At 38.0% G+C, this 24,058-nt stretch overlaps 1 protein-coding gene across 7 annotated transcripts in view; it reads right to left on the bottom strand.

Annotated features, from left to right (window-relative positions):
- CACNA1C (calcium voltage-gated channel subunit alpha1 C) overlaps positions 1–24,058 on the bottom strand; it is a 487,179-nt gene that overhangs the window by 402,737 nt on the left and 60,384 nt on the right. For all 7 annotated transcript variants that reach the window (XM_075756906.1, XM_075756869.1, XM_075756832.1 and 4 more), the window contains exons 2-3: positions 7,115–7,436; positions 3,344–3,449 (exon numbers count right to left, since the gene is read on the bottom strand). In XM_075756906.1, the coding sequence (XP_075613021.1) occupies positions 3,344–3,449; positions 7,115–7,436 (428 nt within the window). The remainder of the gene's footprint in view (positions 1–3,343; positions 3,450–7,114; positions 7,437–24,058) is intronic.

The following is a 24,058-nucleotide window of genomic DNA, read 5'->3' as shown; positions in this document are numbered from 1 at the left end:
ATACTAATTACTGTGTCATCATATCAAATAGGTCTTGCACCTAAAAGACAAGGCTTATTAAAATGGAGATAGGTTACTGGTTTTGTACAGGCAAATGAGGCATACAGCAATAAATATGCCCTATTTGACCAATGGCTGATCACATCTGTGAAATTCACACACAGCAATTATTTATCAAAACATTATTTAGCTATCATTTTTCTACTTTAACAGAGAGAAGGAAAGAAGCCACTCACACAATTCATAATTCCTTTCTCTTCTCCCACCACCCTCTACTCCATCAGCTTGTTAAAAACAACTGATTGGATTTTTACCTCAGCCCCCAAAGAAAACATTGTTTGAGAAGTTATGATTAAACTTTAGAGAAGGAATACTTGGACCCTAAGGGAAAAGTGGCAGCTTATTGGAAAACTGTTGTGTCACTTTCAGACCTTGTAGACCAGTTACTATCCATCATGTGTTTTCTGTAGATAGTTTCTTCATGTCTCAGGAAGTTAGGGATGGCTCAGGAAACCAGGGATGTGGGAGTTTCTGTGGTAGATTTACCCCTAAAAAAACTGAACTGCAAAATGGAAAGTAATCAAGAGTTCTTACACAAGTGAAAATTTCTTCTGGGCAGCTAAGAAGATTCCGTATACATTTGGTCACACTCACACTTCTGCACAGTACACACGTCCGTGCATGCTGTTAACCTACATGAACACATTGCAGACGTACACTCCTGTTTCAGATTATAGCCTCTGGAGCTCTAGACTTCATGGCTACAAAATAAATCTGATTGCAAAAATATATGCTCACAGGTAGAAAAAATAAAAATAAAAAAATCAAGTGAGTATATGAGCTTTTACAGGAACATATTATTAACCCCAGCTTCTTTCTAGTTCCTCCTGTGTACAGTTTGGCTCTTTGAGAGTAAGGTCCCACTCTTCTGCAGTTCCTGCCATCTAGAGTAGCTTTCCTTTAACTCCAAGTTTCATCTATTCTTTCACCCCATTCCAAAACACACCTAACACATTTTTTCACCCTTCTCACCTATTTGCCTCCACTTCTCCTCCATATGGCACAGTACTTTACTCACTGATCACAACATACAACTCTTCATAATTCTGTGAAAAGTTTTGGAATGCAGCATATGAGGCATACTCAAAAAGTTTGTTTCCCAACAGCAGTATATACATGGCAAGATATATACGTATATCACCTTAAGAAGACAAAACAAAGCAAAACCCCACACAAACACACCCCCCAACAACAAAAAAAACCCCAACAAAATAAACAAACAAAAAACCCCACCAAAACACACAAAATCCAACAACCACAATCAGGGACTAACAGGAGACCACAGGACCAAAGGCTACTGAGCAGTCGGAGCTCCAGAGTTTGATCTATAGTGTAGAAGAGAGTCTTAATTCCACTAGTGCAAGCCCCTCATGGGATACTAAGTATCCCATTTTCCATTTTTAATTACTTTTTTCATTAAGACCCAATGAACAAAGTAGCCAAGCAGATTCCTATTTTACTTTCTTCTCCCCTTACTTCCGTGAAACAGCTATTTCGATAAATTAATAACATCTCCTAATCCTCAAGGCTGTAACATTTCTAAACTTTCCTGAGATGATAACACTTGCTTGGCTGGGGTTTTTTAAATCCTACTCACAAATAACATAAGTGTTTTGAAAGATTGACCAAATGATGCAAAAGATGTCTTGGAAAACAGATGCAGAATAGCAACTCAGCTGCCAAGGTGCATATATTTTCTGATAGTAGAACAGTTTCAGTATACCTCATTCAATTATGAATATATTCCAACCTAGTATTAGCCAGCAGTCTCCTCACTGAAATAAGGCAAATACCCACCCCCAATTAAACTGAAGACAAATTAAGAGTCCTCTAACTTTCAACACTACTTTGTTTTCCTCTTTCAACCTTGCAAGTCAGAACGTACAATAAAAAACATACTGTCTTTTATAGCCAAAGGATTAATTTAATCTGCTTTTTTAAAATAAAAAAATCATTTTTGAAAGGTGCCATACTGAAGTGTTTTAAACATACACACCACAATTCATCATTGTTAAACACTAAGTCAAACTAACAAAGAGATAACAGCAAAAGAGAAACAAGATCAACTCACGTATTCTGTAAATATAGAGAATAGTTCAAAGTTAACAGTCACTTATCTCCTCCTGCTCCTATTTTTAAACTTCTTTAAGGAATTATAGTGGAAAAGCACTACACTACAATTTTGGGGTGGGGGGTGGGGGGTTGGGGGGTAGTGGTGGTGTTTAGTTTGTTTTTTAACACAGAAGTACTGTTCCAGCAAAGTCCTGAAGTTCGCAATTTGTTTTATACAACTTCAAGAGATATTTAATCAAATTACTGACTTCCAAGAACAGCATGGATCATTTTAAATTACAACATCTGTCAGCCATCCCAATTATCCCTACTTTGGAAGTATGGCTTTTGTTTTCCTCCTCTGTTGCTCTAAGATTTCTTACGTCTCAGTAAATTTTAATCAGGAAATAGCATCCTAACTCTTAAGGTCTGGGAGAAAGTCTTCATCCTGATCCAACCAGACAAGTAGGAGATTTGTTCACATATTTGAGAGGAAGAAAAATGTTTTCTGCTAATTCAGTGAATTGTGTTCCAGAGCTGTTTTGTGTTGTGCCCTTACTGAATAGAATTCTTTGCTATGACTTCATGCTAAGCCAAAAGTAAACACTCTCGCCTTTTTATATGGACAGCTCTATCCCAAAGTACCAACATTAGCATCAGTGGTGAAAGAGGGAAAGCTATATTCCCCCGACAAGAGGGAAGAAAAAAAAACAACACCAAACCACAAACAAAAAAACCACACACAAAGCCCCAAACCCAGAAACATTGTTCAACCAAACACCTGTGCCTGTGAAATGCAAGCATTAACGTACTTCCTAGACATTAGTCATCAAGCTGTGCTCTTGTGTATCACCTGAGAGGAGGAGAGTATCAATTTCACCATGGCACTACGTAAGACAAAAACCACCATATAATCCATGATTAAAAGATTTCTTCCACAAATACGTGCAGTTTAAAACTTACCAAGCACTTTTGCAGCATGCAGAAATTTGTTAACCAAAACATCACGTACAACACCCGCGCAATTTCTGGAACATTCTTTTCTAAAGCCAGCTCAACTGAAACAGGTGCTAACTTGAATAGAGGAGACATAGCACTCAAAAACAATTTTTACTTTATTATGTTCTTATCTTTGGTGGATATATTTATGTTTCCTAGCATCAACAGTCTCTCTGGTCACTTTTAAAAAGGACTTTCAAAATAGTAAGACTAAACACCATCAAAGACTTACCAGATTGGAATTGGTGGCATTGGAATCATCTTCTGGAAAGGGGATATAGATAGCTAAGGCCACACAATTGGCAAAAATAGTCAGTAAAATAATTATTTCAAATGGTCTGAGGAATGGAGTTAAGGAAATTGTTCCAAAATGTGCACACACAAATTTAAAAAAAAAAAAAAAAAGATTTATAAGAATTCTGTTTAAAGAAAACATTCCAAGCCCCTTATATTCTGAAAAGAAACATATGCCTTTTTAAGTGCTTTCAGGAGCTCCCAGCCAAGAATCTTCCTAATATGTCAAAAGCAGTGTAGGCCAGTCGCGTGCCAGAGTAAACACAGATTTCTTAAAAGTTTTTTCTTCTTTTATTTATTTAGATTGCATTTTCCCTATTTTCCCTCAAGTGTGGCTGTACTAATAGCAGAAGCCTGTTCTAGAAGGACTGTCATCTTTCCTCTTACGATTAGTTTCTCTCAGTCTTTTCCATCTGCATTTAGAAACCCTGAAATAATATTGACAGAAGTTTTTTGGATTTTTTTGTTGTTTTTTTCCCCTCTTTCTCAATCTCTCTCTCATATCTCAAACTTAAATGCAAGGGCCTAAGAAATATATGCATACATTCAGTTAGAAGATGTTTAAATGATGATCAAGTTTGTTAAGGCAAAAAAAAAAAAAAAAAAGGCTTTGTCCAAAGTGTGCTTATACTGCACATTGGCATGTATACTTGTTTTGCCTAAAAATTACTTGAGGGAGTATTTCTTTTTCTTTTATTTCCATTTCATTGGGAATCTTAGGGAAAACAAACGTGCCTACACAGTATATTAGGGACACCAGGAAGCAAAGAGTTCCTTACGACAGAGAAAGGAGCACCAATTCAGAAGTATTTCAGCCTGGCATCAACTTTGTTAGGGGAAAAAACCCCAAACATTTGAGAGGTTCAGCAAATGAATCCTGCACAACCTTGATGTCCCACTGACTGTCCATTGGAATTAAAGGACATTTTTCTACTGACTGATTTGTTGCCACTGTACTTCATCTATTTTGGTGGACTCAACCTTAATTGCTGTGAAGTGTCTTCAAACTCAGACTAGAGACCAGATTTACAATCAGTCTACATTTATTTGCCTGCAAGAATATCCTGGAGGCTAGCTCTGGGATAACTCACCAGTATTCTAGAGGGGAATGAAGAGGAGGATAGGACAGGGAGAAAGCCAAGTGTAACCTGTGCCATAGAGCACATTCAAGCATGAATTTGTCTACCATGGGACTGGCTTTGCAGCATTGCCAAACGTCAACACAGCATGAATGATTTTGGTCAGCAGACTACTGTTCTCAGCAGATTTTAGCAGGAAAGAACTGGAGATTAGGATGTGCAGCAGCCTGAACTGCAAGACATACACAAATCCCAGGCACCTAACTACTCTATATGCTCAGATGTGTTCTACATTTCGCATATGGAAGGGTCAAAGGGTTCCAAACTTACCAGATTACTATGCTTAAACATATGAATAATAGGAGAGATATGATAATATGGAGGAAGAAGAGCAGATCTGGGTAGGTAGATTACATGTGAAATCAACGGGACTTCTCAGATACCTCAGGATGTATATGTAGTATTTATTGCATGAAGACCTGAGGCTTTCCCGTTCTTAATTGCTTTTTTCCTAGACTTTTTGGGTTTGGCAGGATTATTATCTATTAACCTATAATTGTTTATGCCTCTTTTTTTACTTCTATTCTCTTTTTGCATTGCAAAAATAAAATTGTATAAAAATCTACAAATACACTGCACACACAGCAGAAAATTAAATACACAGCTAAATCTTTGCAAAATAAGGTAATTACTTCATTTCACTTTTTCTTATATGCAATTGCACCTTCAGGCTCTTAACACTATGTTTGTGTAAGAAACACCACAGAAGTACCATTTGATATTTGTTTAATATCTACTATGCTTAGACATTAGTGGTTCAGTAAATTACGCTAAGCTTCTCTCAGTAGTTTTTGGCAATTAGGAAAAGTCAGAGTACAGAATAAAATTAAACTTTATCAAAACCCTTTGATATTGTTACTTGTCACTGAAGTGTTGTACATTTATAAACTTTAGATGTCCAATGAGAGGTTCTGATGGAAAAAGAATACTTCCATCAACTTACCTAAACCCAAACAAAACCCAAAAACGCAAGCATCAGCATCTTTGGATTACTTTAATCACATTGTTTGGTCCTCTCTTGATCTCAGCAGTGCTGTATCCTGTTTTACAACACATCATTCCCATCGTTCATTGCTGACCTTATTCATTGATCAAATGTCACCCTGTGCTCTTTCTCTAAAGACATGTCGTTACTGAGGTGATGGCAAGTAAACCAATATTCAGCTTCATCCTGTTAGTCATCATCCATCATCTTATGCTTAAAGTATCAGAGCTATGCCAGAAGGGATAAAAAGTAGCAAACTTAATCCGGGGGATTAAAAATTAGTATCTGAAGAAAGGAATAGGCAGGTAGGTAGTTTAAGGACATCTAAGAATTGACAGGAGCATTTTTAACAAGTTCTTCATCTGAAAAATATGTCCATGTCAGCAAGACCTAATATACTCATATCCTGTTTTCATCTTTCTAACATCCCACCAGACCCCCAAAGGAACAGTATTATCACATTGTCTTAAATGCCATCATTCATTTTTTATCATATTTACTACTGCCAAGTTCTGTACTGCCTTCCCTTGACATGCTTATCTATCCCTAACAACATGCTTTTTCTTTTGTATTTACTGAAGAACCCCATTAGCTTGTGATTTACTGACAATTACTGTTCAGCGTTAGTCTTGGTTTCTCTTTGGGGAGGCAAGGGAGGTATAGTTTATTTCAGTTTGTGTTTCAGACCAAATTCGCAAATTCCAGCTTGTGCTGATCAGACTTGGGTGACTAAAAAGGCTTTGCTCCTTTCACATGAAGCAGCCAATGGCCAAACTCTCACTGACTTTCCAAGTGAAGCAGCACTGACCCTTAAATTCTGCAGTTCTGTGTCAGTGGTTGTCATCTATCATCTGTGACACAGTCTGTCTCTTGTTCAGACTACTAGATCTGGCTCTGCACTGCATTTGTACACGTTGCACGATTACTTTAACTGTCCGTCTTTTTCCCTGCTTTCAGATAACCAGTATCTCTTGCCATACATTATTGAGCCTTATTAGTTTATGTGGAATTCCAGTATAATTAACAGGCCTTAGCCCCGTTTCAGGGTCTTATCGCATATGTTTGGGGTTTTTTTCCCCTCCTCTTTTTGTCCCATTCTTTTCTCCATACTGTAGAAAGTGTGATGTCACATCTTTGGCTTTTTTATTAAAGTACCAGAGCTCTTTAACTGGTAGCATCTCTTTAAGTGCCTGCAATTAAAAAAAAAAAAAAATAAGGGGGGAAGCTAGCAGCTGTTATCAATCCTATAGAGTCAGTTCAATTCTGACCTCAGATATCTTGCATATCTCCCATCAATTTCAGCCTGGGCCATGTGTTTTTAAAAGAGCAGAATTCAACCCCTAACCTTTATCATTTACACTTCTAGTGGTTTCTTACACAAGGGTACAGTTAAGGCTTCAGTCTTAAACTTTTTTTTTTTCCCCAGCATAAATTATCTCAGTTAAGACATCAAAAACTATTTGTGTACTTTAAGTTCCCAGAGGTGCCTTTCAACTGAACGTATTGATTTCTTCACACTTATGCATAGCGCCTGATGCACACAAACAATTTGCTGTTTTCCAAATGAGAACATCAAAAAGGATATTTCCATTCGACGATGCTGATGCATGCCCTCCGGATGGGATTTTTCAGTGTTAAACACAGCAGTGCCCGGGGAGGACGTGTAGCTGTGGTGGTACCCTGTTTTTTCTGTTTCCCATACTGCTGCCGTTTTCTCTGCGTGGAGCTAGCTGTGGATATTGTTGCATTGCCAGCACTACCCATCAGTTTGGCTTGCCTGGCAGCATCAATCGCAGCTTGCCAGGACAGAGCTGCCCCTGGAGTAGGGATATGCTCTGGGGCAAGCCCTGCAGCTGCGTTGGCATTCATGTTGGCATGAGCTGGACGGGGACTCCCATAGTTGGAACCTGTGAAAGGAAAACAAAACAAATTCGTGAAGATGTTTTTTAAACAGCATAAAAGAAAAATAACGTTTTAAAAAAACTTAACTATCAGTAAAAATCAAGAGCTAAAGTTAAGGATAAATGTAGGGTATCCACTTACTACCAGCTTGTTCCTCCAATTCAAGCGCTTCATTTTAAAGTAATACTACCATGCAATCATTCGTCTTGCAACAGTCTTCCAACAAGATCCAATGGACACTGAGCTCTTAGAAGTGCCTCCAACAAATACAATCTCCAGGGATTCACAGAAAAGAAACTGTTCTTCTTTTCCTTTTTTTCACCCACACATTTTGCAAATGTTTAAAAGCTCAAAAGGTGAGGCTAGTTCTCATCACTTGATCACACAGACATGCAGCACTACGCTATTTAGCACATGGCAAAGCACCCAAATGAGATTCTCAAGTCCTATCATAATGCTTTTTATGTTTTCAACATTACCTCAAGGTAAAGTGAAATTTTAACAATGAGTTTAATTCTCTCTGCAAACAGTACATACGTATAAGCCTAAAAACAGCCCGACCTAAAGGTACACTGAGGCAGAAACTGGAACACAATAGCAGGGTTCATGGCTTTTGTGCTCTGTAGGATGCTGTGCAGATATGTTGGCTGGCCTAAACTATATTCAGAAAATGGAACTGATTTCTTATCCCGATAAGCTAATTTTAAGATAGACAAACTATTGAAATCAATGGAGTTATCCTTACTCAAAAAGGGTGTATTAGCAAGAATGCTAAGACCTAGCAGTCCCAAGTTTTGTACCTCTTCTAGCCAAAACAGAGGGACTATATGCTTTTGCCCAATCATAATAATATAATATGTCAGGTGACATGTGATTCATATTTAGAAGGTCTTAGCAGTACAAAAAATGAAAGTCACCCTTTCAAGCTAGTGCAATTGTTCCATTGTTTCAGTAAAGACAGTTAAGTCACCTATGCCTCTTCGATGAGGGTTTTTCAGGGACTCAAAATAAAACTTCAGTCACTTCAAACTGAGTGAGTTTTGAAACTTCAAAACAGATTCCATTACTCTTCGGAGACCACTTCAATTGAGATATGTGAGAACTTGTGAAAGATTAACTGAATTTTGCCACAGACATTTCATAGAAGAAAATATAAACCATGTTAGAAAAGTGCAACATAAAAACTGCACAAAGGCACAATAGCAAACTTTAATTAGGATGAACATCTTGTTTAAGATATGTCCTATAAAAGATTTAAGAGATTACTTATCTTTTTTGTGGACTTGCAAGTTTGCCTGTGGACCATATGTTGAGATACAGGTAGAAGGAAGCCCAAATGTTCTACAGATCTTATTCCTTCACAGGCTATGAAACCAGAGTTCAGTTTCAAAACACTGCACACTCAAATGATTGTGCTTCCCCTTACATCTGATCAGCAGAGTCTATGCTTCAGGAAAAGCGTACATGCAAGAGGCAGACAGCAGAAACCTAGTTAGATAATCTTTTATTTCAAAGCAAGCTCAAAGTCTACTACTGAACGTATTCCACTTTAGACTAATACAGAAATATGGCATTACTAAATAGATGAGATGGGCTTCTACAGGCTACTGGACAAAGCAAACAGAAGACCATGTGACACTGTTTTCCTTAAAATACCAGATGAAAGACATTCAAAACTGGGGAACTGGCAAACTGTTCTTGAACAGAAATAATTACCCAAGATGCATATTTCATAGCTGGATGTGCAGTGCCAAGATATCACAGCAATGACTGCACTGCAAATGAATTAAAGCAGGTAAAATAAATACAATCATATTGACACACTGAGCACAACAGGATATGCTTCTACCTAGAAAGCATGCAAGATTTCTAAATTCATCACACTGAATCGCAAGGAAGGACACGATAGAGTCAAATGTTATTTTATGTCAGTCATTGCCGTAAGATTTTCAGGCTGTTATAGTTTCATTGCATAGCAGGAAAATCTAGAGCTTGCCGCTGCTCACTGCAAAAGCTCCTAGTTGTAAACCAGCCAAAGGAAGCTGGTGAGTAACATGACTCTGATATGTGAAAGAGAAAGCTGAAAGAAACAAAAAACGGGAAATAGTTAATTCACATCCCTCAGATTTTGAAACTGAGGAAAAAGAGCTTTCAAAATCACACAGGCTAAGCAGATTTCCTCGATGAAGCAGGCAATCAACTGGCAGACAAACTTGCTTAGTTTTCTAAGACTAAGCAAATTGTACGCAGCACTACTCATGGGACAGATATTTATTTTCAGACTAGTTCCAGATGCAGTTTTTCTCTTTAGCGTCTATTTGACCTCCCTAGCCTGAGGCATGCTGGAAAGAAAAAATAAATGGAAAATTACTCTAATTATTCTCCAACTCCAGCTCTTCTTTAATACTGACCCATTAGAGTGGATAAGATAGATGTGTGTGGTTTCCAGTAAAAGCAAACTTGCTGATCCATCGCCACCGTGTTCTTATCATGCTGACTAGACCATGCGGGTCCTGAAAATAAACAGCTGCTGCATCTTAATGAAAACTTTTCTGCAATTTGGGAATGTGTCAAGCTTCTCCATTATTATTGCTTATTAGTTAGGTTTCACATGAGGATTCAAGTCTATGCATTTTGACTTTTATGTGACAGCAACGTCAAGGATACAACTTCTGGTGGTTTCATTGCTTTTGCTTGTACCATGATCACCAGTCCCATAAGAGTGCTTTGTCTCAAATTAATTTCAAAAGATGAGCCAGTAATGATAGATTTATATTAACAAATATTACAAATATTGATTACTGATAAGGATCTGTCTGTTTTATGAAGCTCAGAGACTGCAGACTCTATCTGTACTAAATAACTAATGACAGTGACAAATGACTGGATCTACAGACAGTTTATAGAAATAGCTTAAAAGAGTAAAGCTCACACAGCTTCACAGGAAGTACATTCAAGAACTGAGCAAAATATTTTCAAAGACAGTATAGCCAAACTTTCAGGGAAAATTAAATTCTACCCTGTAATCTAAACGCTGACTGTTAATTCCTAGGAAGTGAGCAGAACATGATTCCTATTGACCTTGAGAGACACCATGCTAAATTTCACCTATAGCACTCATTTCTCCCCCACCACAAAACTTTGCTGTAACCTGAGAGCTGCAGTTACTGGATTTGCTATTTTCGTTTTGAAATGTAGCAGTTAAAATACTTCACTCGATTTCCTCTCTACAAATAAAGTTTCACTATACCTAAATCACTTTAATCGTATTTGTTTACACTGTAATTAAGCTAGAAGTTGACCAGAAGTGGGAAATGGAGATTCAGCCCCCACCCAAACGCAATAATTCACTAAGCACTGTGATCCACAGCATCATCACCCTACTAATCCCTACCACCCTTTAGCAAGAATTTGTTGACTATGTCCAGCTGGTGCACAAAACTCCTCTCTCTCAAGTAGTTCTGTGCTACTGATCATCAGTTTAAGCATTTGAATAATAATTAAAAATAAAACTCCATAGAAGTGAACAAATTTCATTACAATGTCTTTGGGACTTTCATTTCTGCAAAAATGCAAGGTCACAGAACTACTTCAAATGCAGACAAAACAGAAATACAGGTCTCAAAATTCAGAGTTAAGGTAGAAAAGTAACAGATAAGTTTGTTATACAACATTAAATGAACCATGTTGCACAAAATACCTGTCATTGAAAGCTTACAACTAAATCACCAAAATGGTCATCATCAAAATCACTATTAAAATAGACAATGATGATTATTAATACCTTTATAAATGCATTCTAATAACATCTATCTGTAATGCCACCTATTAACAATCTCAAAAGCATAATTAAAAAAAACCAAACTAAGCAGTGACCATTCTGTATGAGAAGTGGGCAAGTTAATGACACAATGGAATTACAACTTTTGAGTTTCTTAACTTCATCTAGTTAGCCACATATTTATTTTAGAGGAATTTGTGCTTAGATTAATTCTTTAAACAAAAATAGTTATGCTGATGTGGAGCATCACCAATTTTTTTTTCTATGACTTTAAAAACATCAGAATCCTAAAAATGCAAACCTTGGAACTGTGTTGCACAACGGTATTTTTCCCCAAAGCAGGAGAGATGAATACAGTAAGAAACAAAACTGGTTAAATCACATCATCTTAACTGAACACTGAAAGAAAGCAAACAGAAAGTAGGAAACTAGTCACGCTACTAAGATCACATGTAAGACCAATTCAAGCACACATTTAAAAAAAAAGGTAAAAAAGGCTGAAGTGAGAGGTGCCTAACAAGAAACATCAAGAATAACACACACACAAAAGGTCAGAGTATGAGATCATCTGTTAATAAGAGGAAGAATGTGGAAAACATTGATCCTTTAACCAATGGAAAAAGGAGAGCATTTGATAGATGATTGTAAGAAGGCTTAAGTGTTACATGACCTTTTTGTATCAATTTTTACAAAAGAAAGTCACCTGCTCTTGACGGTTTTAACAGAATTAATCCCCAAACCAAAACAGGCATCATTTCCAACTGTACAAGGGAAACAAGTTAGAAAGTACTTAGATAACGCCCAGGGTTTCAGCTACTTAGGTAGCGTACCCTAGAATATATTAGAATACTTAAAGCTGTTAGCTTCTGGCTTGAACACATGGTAGACAGGAGAGATCTGAGGACTGCGAAAGGGTGAATGGAGTCCCCAGTTTAAAAAGTGGGAAGGGGGGGGAATTTAAAGCCAGGTGAACTTCAGAAAAAGGTCTGGAATAAGTAAAATAAACAAGTGTCAGCAAGTACTTGGAGGACAAGGAGAAAAACAGCAGCAGACATGGATCTGTCATGAATACATCGTGTCAAGGAAAACTAATTCCTTCCAGAAGTGGGTAACAGAATTCACAGGCAAGATGGAAGCAGTAGGTGCCATGTCTCCTGACTTTATTAATAGTTTTACGAGGTCTTGTATGACAATTTCACAAGGATGCTTGGGACATAATGAGCAAGAAAAAAAATTGCTATAGCGTAAGTACCAAAATCAGTGGCTGCCTGAAAGCGGTTATCATTGGTACACAATCTAAATTGGAGGATGTGTCACATGGAGGTACCTGAGTGCCTGCCCTGGATCTGATTCTGTTCAATGTTTTCATTAATGATCTGGTTGATGAGATGGTGAACGGTGTTATTAAATGAGTAGGTAACTATAAAGCTGGGAGGTAAAGCAAACACACTGAAGGAAAGGATTTGAATTCAAAATTAACTTCATGAATTGGAGAAAAAGTCTTAAAAATAGAATGGAGTTCAGCAGGGACAAATGCAAAATATTTAAGCAAAATTAAACATCTGCCCAAATTATTTTCAGAAAAGCCTTGGGGGTTATATTGGATCCCCAACAGAACAGAAGTTGATATTGTCATACTGCCTTCTTCCCACAAAATGCAGTCATCGCAACGTAGTATATAAACAGGGATAAAAATCTACGCAACACTACAAGTAATGCTTCTCTTCAGCTCAGCATTGGCAGGGCTTCAGCTGAAATACAGTGGGCAGTTTCAGGTTCCACACTTCAGGAAAGATGTGGCTCAGTTCAGGCTGCCCAGAAGAGAACGACAAGACCAACCAAAGGCCTAGAAAACATGAGCTACGATGCAAAAGTGACAGAAATGGGAATGCCAGGACTTGGACTGTTGCTCCTGAGAATGTGAGGGGGAGGAGAGTATGATAAGAATCTTTAAGTCTGTGTGTGTGTATACATATAGATTTGTATTTTTTATATATACATATATTATATATATGTTTAAAATATATATTTATAGATATATGTGTGTGCATTATTTCAAAGAACAGAAAGGGAATATCTATCAGCATACTAAGAGTGAATAAGCAGAAGCAATGGCTTTTGTGCAATAAGAAAAATTGAGGATGTACCTTAGGAAAATATTTCTAACTACAGTGACAATGAAGCAGACCTGTTGACTTCCTGAATTGGTGGCAGTACCTCCCACACTCTAGGTCTTTTAGACCAGGTCAGAAAAACATTTCTCTGGAATCACATACATGAGGCAAGATTTGTAGTGAGTAGTTTCTTTTGTTAGTCTAAACCAAGTTTGACCTGAAGGAAGGTCTTTGCACAGAAAACTTACGGATTTCTTCCATCAGTTCATCTATCAAGAGAGAACCCTCTGAGTAAACCCTGCTTCGCACAAACCTTTAGATCATCATAGCTACATCAGTGCACTGTAACACTTCTATATGCATGCTTATCACTCTGCAGGGGGAAAGGTAAAGGCCCTTAGTACGACTAACCTGAAACTCCCTTTCTTTGGTTTTAAAACCTCACTCTGCAAATATATTTTTCTAAAAGTCTTTCAGCATCTCAGGACAATACCAACTAGCCATAGAAAAAGTTTAAAATCTTTAATTTAAATAAACCCACTTATCTATATGAGAAAACAGTCTTTCTGGAAATTTTTATTAATTTTTCAGGTGACATCCCTGGAAATTTCCCCTAGCAAATGCAGGGCTGCACACGTATAAAACTTACTTTCTTTAAATCATGACTTGGATATTTTTCCTTAGTCGCCTTTAAAAGTTGACAAGACATTAATTCTGACAGCTAACTGCTAAAGTGACACTAGGTTTTTTCCAAAAAAGATTTTTCTGGAAGTAATTTGTAAGTAGAGATAGGAGTTATAATGAAAGCTGGATTGCAACCTGAGCTAAGACCTTTTCTGTAATTAAATTTATAATATACACATACACTTTTAAACATCATGTCAGATTAAAATTCAGTGTGTAGTTGTTAGGCCAGATAAGAGAGTCAAAGAATTTTTCCTGTAAATTGTTTTGGGGCTTCAGAACACACACATAAAAGATACATGATTTAAGACAGTTCATTTGCTATAGTTGAGACTAAACATTTTTTAAAATCTAAACAAAAAATCTTATTCAAGAACCATGCTTCATTTGCAACTAGATCTTTGTTTTCCTTTGCCTCCTCCTTCCAAATAGAGGGGTTTTTTGCTGCATACCATTAACATAAGAAGATGCAATGAGCTACTAACAATGTGAAAAAACAAGTCCATTTCAATGAAGAGAGTAATTGCACAAGCTCCTCTCACTTCAAGTTCTGAATGCCTCCAAGGTAAATATTTATGCTTGAAAATTAGCTATGGACACTGCATGGTAAGTTATCGTAACTTTGCCAACACTATTTAGATTTTGAATTTTCTGAGAAAGGGACAGACTTTTACTCTATATTGGTAGAGCTACATGCTGGGTGGAGAATGGATTGAGAGCAGCCCTGAGGAGAAGGACTTGGGGGTGTTGATTGATGAGAGGCTCAACATGAGCCAGCAGTGTGCGCTTGCAGCCCAGAAAGCCAACCATGTCCTGGGCTGCATCAAAAATAGCATGACCAGCAGGTCAAGGGAGGTGATTCTGTCCCTCTACTCTGCTCTTGTGAGACCCCACCTGGAGCACCGCATCCAGCTCTGTGGTCCCCGGTACAAGAGAGGCATGGAGCTGTTGGAGAGAGTCCAGAGGAGGGCCACAAAGATGATCAAAGGACTGGAGCACCTCTCCTGTGAAGACAGGCTGAGAAAGATGGGGTTGTTCAGCCTGGAGAAGAGAAGGCTCCAGGGAGACCTAACTGCAGCCTTCCAGCACCTAGAGGGGGCCTACAGGAAAGCTGGAGAGGGACTGTTTACAAGGGTGTGTAGTGATAGGACAAGGGGTAATGGGTTTAAACTAAAAGAGAGTAGATTTAGATTAGATGTTAGGAAGAAGTTATTTACTGCAAGGGCAATGAGACACTGGAGCAGGTTGCCCAGAGAGGTTGTGGATGCCTCATCCCTGGAAGTGTTCAAGGCCAGGCTGGATGAGGCTTTGGGCAACCTCGTCTAGTGGAGAGTGTGCCTGCCCATGGCAGGGGGGGTTGCAACTAGATGATCTTTGAGGTCCCTTCCAACCCAAACCATTCTGTGATTCTATGAACACCCAACACAATGGATTCCTGGCTCATGAATAAGGCGCAACAAGAATACAAGCAATAGTAATTCCCTATCAACGCTGGAATAAATCATGGGACAATTCTTCCCTTAAAATCACCACATATACCGTTCTCTCAATGCAAAAATACCTTGTTTCTGAATATATTGGAAACCCACTGCTTCCTGATAAGATCTTTCCTCCATGTGCACTACTTACACATACAAAAGGTCTAGGTGCCGAGATACAAATTTCTAAATTTCCCTTACTTTTTTCTTTGAAAATGCTGCGGTTTTCAATGAACACAATTCAGGTGTTGGGGTGTTTGGGTTTTTTTGCTTTTTTTTCTTTTGGAGGGAGGGTGTGGTGTGTGACAGTTGCATTGGATTATTTTTAATAAAAAATATGATACTGTACTTGTAGTAAAAGCAAATTATATTCTTATTTACTGACAATTTTGGTTCTTTACAGCTTGATCTACAGTAACACAAATGATAGAATTATCCCTTCTGCCCCCTTCTAATTAGCAGGTGATAACAAGTTACCATCTAAGATTTCATCAAGCAAGCGTTCGTTCTTTTACTTCTCTAGTTTTATCTTTCCGTTCTGAAACGAAACAAAGTAAAGCAACAGTCTATTCTGCCTCCTTCACCAAAGAGGCATTTTGTCAAATCTTGCTCAGAAGAATCTAGAAAGTCACAAGTTTGGAAAACCTCAATAGTCACAAAAATCCATCTAGCTTTTGATTTTGTCTTCTATAACTATGGATTCAAGAGAACTAGACTGGGAAGTAAGGTCTCCTTTGGGGGGGGAGGGCGGGGGGGAGAACATGGAGCCTACTACGTTAAGCCCCAAGGCAAGCGTATAATACGAAAAATTTGATAATTGATGTAGATATCAGGAGAGCCAGAGAAGTCTATAATACAACTTAGCTGGACTACAAATTCTATTAGGAGAGAAATTTATTAGGCTGGGGGAGGGGAGTAGGGGTGGTAAAAGGACAATTTCCTTTGAAGTATTTGCATTTGCTTGTGGCTTTCAAGATGCAAGAAAACACAATGAAACCCACAAAGACTCCTTTTTGGTTTCTTGAGACACATTTCTGGTGGCACCTAGATTAAGCTCTCAGAAAATAAGCCAGGGAACACTTTCCTTTCCTTCAACCATAGCTCAGTGAAACATTCATAAAACTAAAAAAAATAACAAATGGAGGACTAGTGACGTAAAAATCCTTTTTACTAATAACAGTATTTGTAATCATCTCAAATAACCCTGAGAGAACCCAGTTAGCCATGTATTTGAAGGAATGGCTAGCAAGAGCTTTTACACAAAATGGTAGTTCTGCTGTGATAATGCAACCTCCCACAGAACACAAAGCACAAAGACATTTCTAACACCAAATGGCATATAAATTAAAAACCAAGGTTGCTCACTTGAGGCAGTTATAGACGCACATCTCATGGTATAGTGCATTAATACATCATTTTAAAGTGTTTTAGGGTACCTATCAGTACAAAACCTTTGCAGTAATATGTGTACACATCATGGTGAGTTTCTTGGAAAAACAACATGCTTCTTGGACAAATTCCAGGCACAGATCCTCGAATAGAGGCACCAAGAGAGAGCTTTCTTGCTCAAATGTATATTTGTGCACCATTCATCTAAATTAACGTTACCACTATTAAGCATACTGGGACCAAGCACATATTTGATGAAATTTCCTTGTCTTCCTCTGGAGATTAACTGTAACTCAATAGATTGCAGTCTTCTGACAAACTAGTCAACAGCTCATCATTTTCTTATTGGTGGATAATTACTCTTCACTTAGTGAGCAACCTAAATATAACTTCTTTACAGAAATTAAGCTCCTACAGGTTTAAAATAACCTTTACTGTATTAGATGGTCTCCAGATTTTTTATCTGAGAATGCAGAGAGGGATATAAATCAATATGCAAACCTGTTAATGTGATTTGCCTCACCCTACCCAAAACCATTTTAAAAAAGGGATCTTGTCTAAGCTCCCTTTATAGTCAGTGCAGAGGACCATTTCTTCCATTCTTAAGACAGATGTCTGAAAGACAAGTGAAACCAGCTGCTGGAAGTGCCAGTCTCTCTTCAGATTTTATGGAAGTAATCTAAAACATAACTTTAATTGCACATCATATTTAAGTGGATTAAATGAGATTAAATGACTCCCACTTATATGTGGGGAGTACATGTGTGCACATGTGTGCACAAGGTACAGAGCAACTCTGCAGCTGCTTTTGGCCCAATTCTGTAGCTGCTTTTGGCCCAAAACATGTGACAAAACTTGGAAAATATGTACAAATCTATGATATCTAAATAATTCGTAGCTTGCAATTTCAATGATTCTTCATCCTAGAAAAATCAATCACAATTTTTTCACAACTCATAGTATTCTCAGTCCAGAAATAGCAGCCTGTTCCCCGTTACGTCAGGTAGATGACTAAAAAGCACAAAGAGATCTCTATATAGGTCCGTATCCGACTTACATACAATGTGAATTTCAATAAAGACAGACACACACAGAAACCAACAAACCAAAACAAAACCAAAAAAAACCCCTTTATCATGCAGATCTAAACGGAGATTAGCCCTGATAAACAGTACACAGTGCAAATTCTTACAGGCTGCTTGCTTCCTCTTGCTGTTTACCGGGTCAGTGTTCAGCTGCGCAAATCCAGGCACCAGGCAGAGTTTTTTGGAAAGGGCTTAGCCAGTGTATAAAAGAGTGTATATCTGACCTTCCTATACTAGCCATAAGTACACCCTGCCCACCCGCCCTCCCTCCCAGTGGTGATACCCACATTAGGAAGCCATTAATCCACGTTATCATACAATAGTTTAGGTTAAAAGGGATCTCTGTAGGCCGTCTGGTCCACGCCCTTCCTCCTTTTTAGCCCCCTGATTCAAAGTGGTCCAATTTCTTCAACTCCTGTGGCTATCCAGCACCATACTTTGTGCCACTACTACTATCTCTGAGTCTGTGGGTAGGGTTGCAATGACTGACTGCAGCAGGCACCCAAACCAAAGCTTCCTTCAGGTGTTGGGCATACAACTTAAGAGAACAGTATATACCTAATTTTAGGAGGTACTTACAACATTAAACTTTGTGAAAACCAGACATCTGTAAATTTTATCATTAGCACCCACACAAAACAGTCACCTAAAAACTATTTGTTACTTTTCAGAAAGGTAAAACTTAGAATTTATTTTAAACTGCATTTACCTCATTTTAGATTATGCATGCAATATCCTAATAAATTAAAGATGCCCTCCCTCCTTGAAATTCAGGCAGTTTCAAAGGAAAAGGTATTAAAAGATGTTTCAAGTGTCAAAACTGACTTTGATTTCTGCTATTAATCTTAGTGTTCTAAAAAACACATTTTTCTATTTTTAAAATGTGATTTTTATTTTTTTCCTGCTGCTTGGAGTAAGACCAACAAAACATCAGTAAAAGCAACTGAAGAGGAAAGTTTTGAAACAGACTATACAAAAAGTTCTACCAAATCCTAAGAATAAAGCAAGTGAAAATAGATACGTTTGTTTTTTCTCCTAATTTCAGTTATCTTATTGTTAATAATTCTAGACAAAATAAAAGTATTCAAACAGGAGGGCTCTTTGTAACTTGGCATCATTAAGGGGCTAGAAAGAGATCATGCAAAAAAAAGGCAACATTTGAACTGAGGGAAGAAAAAAAAAACCCATATGCTGCCTCAGTCCTACCTATCCTTCTACGTCCTTTCATCCACAGAATCTCAAGAGAATGCTCCATATGCAACGTGCATTCTTGCAAAGCAAGAAAAAGGAAGCCTTTGCGAACCTCCATTAAAACAAACCCACAGAAAAATACTACCCACATGAACATAAACCATGCTAGACAACAAAGGAAAACTCTGTCTCATTTCAATTCCAGGGTGATATTAAAAGACGATTTGAAAAAAGTACAAAAAACCAACTATACTTTTGCTCAAAGTAGACGTTTGTGATCTAGAGGTATTGCAGCATTGACAGATTGAGAGTAATATTTTTATAGTCACTTTGCATAGAAGAAAATAATTTTACCGAGTTGTTTGGTATCTAAAGTAGTATATTCTATCTCTAACATGCAGACTTTTCTTTAACTTTTTTTTTTTTATTTACTGGTATCCCTCTTGGAGAATGTTTCAAGTCTGAATATTAAGCACATGTAATATTGTCCTGGTTTCGGCTGAGATAATTTTCTTCCTAGCAGCTGATATAGTGCTGTGTTTTGGATGTAGGATGAGAACAATGTTGATAACACACTGACGTTTGTTGTTAAGCAGTCAAGGACTTTTTGGCTTCTCATACTGCCCTGCAAATGAGAAGGCACGGGTGCCCAAGAAGCTGGGAGGGGACACTGCCAGGACAGCTGACCCAAACTGGCCAACAGGATATTCCATACCACACGATGTCATGCTCTGTATATAACTGGGGGGCAGGCCAAGAGCCAGTGGGCTTGAGAACTATCTGAGCATTGGCTTCGGCTGCTGAGCAATTGTGCTGTGCAACACTTGGTTTGTATATTCTTTTATCATTATTATTATTGTCTTACTTTTCTATCCTATTAAACTGTCTTTATCTCAACCCACAAGTTTTACCTTTTTTTTTTTTTTTTTTTTTTTCCCTTTTTAGTTCTCTTCCCCCATCCCACTGGTGGGGAGGAGGAGAATGAGCAAATGACTGTGTGGTTGTTTTAGCTGCCTGCCAGGTTAAACCACAACAAATATCCAGATGCAAAAACAAGCACTCCTGACTTGCTCTGCTAGTTAAGACCATTTCCAAACTAAATAAGGCACTAAATCAGAAGATTACAACTGTAGCAAAAAGAGAGGAGGGGGAAGAGATAATAAAAGGTGGGAAAAAGTATCAAGAGACAATCTTTGTAAGCACCTGTACGAGAAAAACCAGCTTCTGTCTTACATCTTAGGTTGAAAACTAACACGTAACCCTGAAATAGTTCTTACGTCACTGGTTGTCTATACAAACATTGTTAACCAGCTTCTCTGTGACCTTTTCTGCAGTAGATGCAGACAAATGTTTGAGACAGTCTTTATAGATTCTTTCTAAAAATAAAAAAAAATCCTGCTTATATAAAGCAGATACATTGATCATTACTGAATTTACATGTACCAGAGCAAAGGTGGCAAGAGCAGATGCACACCAGGTTTGTAGAGCACTTGCTTAGAACTCAGTGAGCAATATTTTTGCACTGCCATGGAGTTAGTGCTCTAGCCATTGCTCCAGCTTCGTCTTTCTACTATTTTTCAGATCACAGTGAAGTCAGTGAAAGCTGAGGCTTTTGAGTTCCTTTCTTGGGGCATTCTGCACTTGGTAGGATCAGCATCACAAAAGAGGCAAGGAACATCCCACAAACCACTTACCCTGATATAATCTGAATACTGGTCAAGAGATTCTACATTTCTACTGCTCATTAGGAGGGAAAAAATCCCCACATACAAAAACCTAAAACATCCACCCTATTTACAAAGAGTAATCATGTCTTCTTACCTCTGGAGCTTGCTGTCAGTATTGTGCCCTCCCTGTCTGGAGGCAGAACACACATGAAGGTTAACTCCTCTTTCATGGCTGAGCTGCTTTGTCCCAAGATCCAGAGGCTGCCTCTAATTAATGGTCAGAGTGAACCAACACACAGACAACGTGGACCTCCATGAGTTTCAACCTATGTGAGCCTAAAAGCCCAGGTACTGTGGCTGTACAGAGCATTACTATGGAACACAACATTGCAGGCCCTGGTTCTAGAATCCACACCTCAAAAAGAATAATAAAATAGTTTAAAGCACTGAGAAAAAGAGGTTCAAGAAAATGTGGAGTGGGATAATACCTTACGATGACAGACTAAAGGCATCTGAATCATTTGGTCTTATATAAGAGACAGTTTAAAAAAATTGATCAGCATGAGCATGCAAGAAATTCTTGACACCACGTGACCCTTTCAACTAACTGGAAAAACCCTTATGAGATTAAATATTTGGTAGCTGTAACTAAGCAAAATCAGATGTCTAATAAGGTATACATTGATAACAACAAGGAGGCCTAACCACTGGAAAACTTAACTGTGAAATGTCAGGGGTCACTTCTACTTTGTTTCCCCAGGTCAGGCCTGGGTATTTTTGTAATGTCCCTGTTGGTGCTCAAGCAGAAGGATTCCGAAACTGCCCGGTGAGATTCTTCAGCCTGGCAGATGGCCTCAGAAATCTGTTATCCACAGACAACCCAAGGACAGTAGGAAACACAAAGCTATTATGATGATATTTAAAATACATCAACTGGAAGTTTCTCTGTAAAATGGTATCTTTTACAACATATTGAGGCCTGTAGCGGGATAAATGCAACGTTTTCACACATGGACTGGGGATCCCCATTGTTGTCCTTATTTCAAGTTATTTGCAACACAATGGCTTAATCAGAAAAGTCCTGTAACAAAAACAGTTATGTTATTTTAAGGAAATTACTCCCACGTAAATCTATACATTTCCTGAAAGATTCTCTTGTCTAAAGTTTTGAGTCATTGTATCATTACTAGGCAGACGCAGTAAAAAAGCATTCAAAAGCAAATGGTGAAATGATGATGGAAAGCATCATAGACAACCCTATGCAAAATTATAGAATAGCTTCCCATGGAGGCATAGCATATGTTTGTGATTTCTATAGAAAGGTTAAAGCAGAAGCCCCTGATGGGAAATACTACCTTTTTAAAATTGTTATTATTTATTGAAAACTCCCCTTACTTCCTATTTTCAAAATTCAATTTTCAAATTTGAATTTAAAAAGTTCAATTATTTTATATGCACCTCATAAGAAAGAGTTTATTTCAAGAAGGGCAAGTATCTTTGAACTGGTCTACCCTATCACAGATGACAATTTCTGTGAGCAGAATTTCTTGTTGATGCTCTTCAGGAAGCTATAATAGTTGCTTCACATATCATAGCTGCTGCATCACAACCTTTTTTCCAGAGCATGGTAGGTATTCGGTCACTATATAGCTTATGCAAAGGGCAGCATGATGGACTCAAGGCTATAAATTCCAGAAAAAGAAATAATAGGATGACACATAAAGACTTCATATCACTGCTTGTGGCAGTGAGAGGAAGAAATTTCAAAAAGATACGTGTTCTTTGAGATAATATAGTATTATAAAGATATAAAGAAATTGCGTGCGCCACACTTTATTTATGACAATAAAACCTGACTTGCCAAGATGGGCTAACCTTTTCTCCAGATTTCACCAAAATGAAATACCTTTCTATTCCTCCTCCAGCTGCATCCTGGAGGAACCAGGTCTCTCCCTCTTGTTGAAATCACAGACCCAGCACATTTCGCCTGGTATTCCAGGCTCTGGCAGGCAAAAGCTTGTTTGCAAACACATCCAAAGTTGGACAAAGTTGCCAAGTTAACAAGACCAAATGAATTTTGCACTTCAATTTATCTTCTCTTCGGGACCCTGTTACTGTATAAGTTTGCAATGATTCAAAAGTGGCACTTTCAAAATTAGTCATGCTGTGTTTGTTCACCCAAACGCACGAAACACACAAACCAAAGAGTTACTGCAGAGACCTCTCTCTGCATTGCTATTACCTAACTATTAATCTTTCCTTGTAAATGACGTACATTCCAGCCAGCCCAGCTAACCACACTGCCTAGCTAGGAGAAGCAGATTGAACTGATTACAGCATGGTTTCTCTGATGCTGTGTCTTCTGGCATGCTTGTCATCATCCCTCGCTGACACTGCCTGGAAAGCCCCATCTCTTTCCTGAAGCTACCTATTTTGCATTCACAATATTCTCCACTCAAACATAGTTTTGAGAAAAACTAATTGTTCTCACCCCAGATGGAGACAGGGATATTCCTCAAGAAGCAGCTTCCCTGAATTTCCAACAGGGATTTTTCTTGAGTTATTGTTTTTCTTGTTATGCTTTTCTTTAACAAACTCTTTTATTTAATGGCATGCATTCAGGCAGGAAGTATACAGTTAATCTATCTGCATTCACACAGGTCACCTGAAAGACAGGTGACTTACTAAAGCCTATTATAGGCACATAACTCCTTCACACTACACTTTTGTTGTTGACAACCAAAATTAGAGATCAACACAAATGCAGAAGGTGGAATTCATTTAACTACGTCTAGCAATCCAAAATCTGACATTTAGTCTAACTTAGTCATCAAAGCTTTATCGATATAGTCAAGGCACAGTTAAGTCTCTCCAAAAAAGCAGTCCACTCCACCTGTTTTAGATATCTGTATTGTTTTGTGGCCATGGCTGCCTTCCTCTCCACTGGCAACACATGGGCTCTAGATGATTAGTTTCAACTAGACAATTTAAACACCTACAGTGAGGTAAAATTAAATCTATGCCAAATGATTAGTTTTATTGTATCAAGAATGACAGTCTGAAAACACAGACCATTTCTCTCTTATTTAATACAATTCTATTTCTTTCCAAATATTTCATGACACAGCCAGATCCTTCCAATCACAGTCACTTATTCATTCTGGTCCACTAAGCAAATTATACTTCTGCCTATATATACACACACACACAACTGTGTAGGCACAGTGCAGCTGCAGAC

This window comes from Balearica regulorum, chromosome 1 (genome assembly GCF_011004875.1).
Source record: "Balearica regulorum gibbericeps isolate bBalReg1 chromosome 1, bBalReg1.pri, whole genome shotgun sequence".
NCBI classification, from domain to species: Eukaryota; Metazoa; Chordata; class Aves; order Gruiformes; family Gruidae; genus Balearica; species Balearica regulorum.
This window is presented reverse-complemented; position numbering and strand designations above follow the sequence as displayed.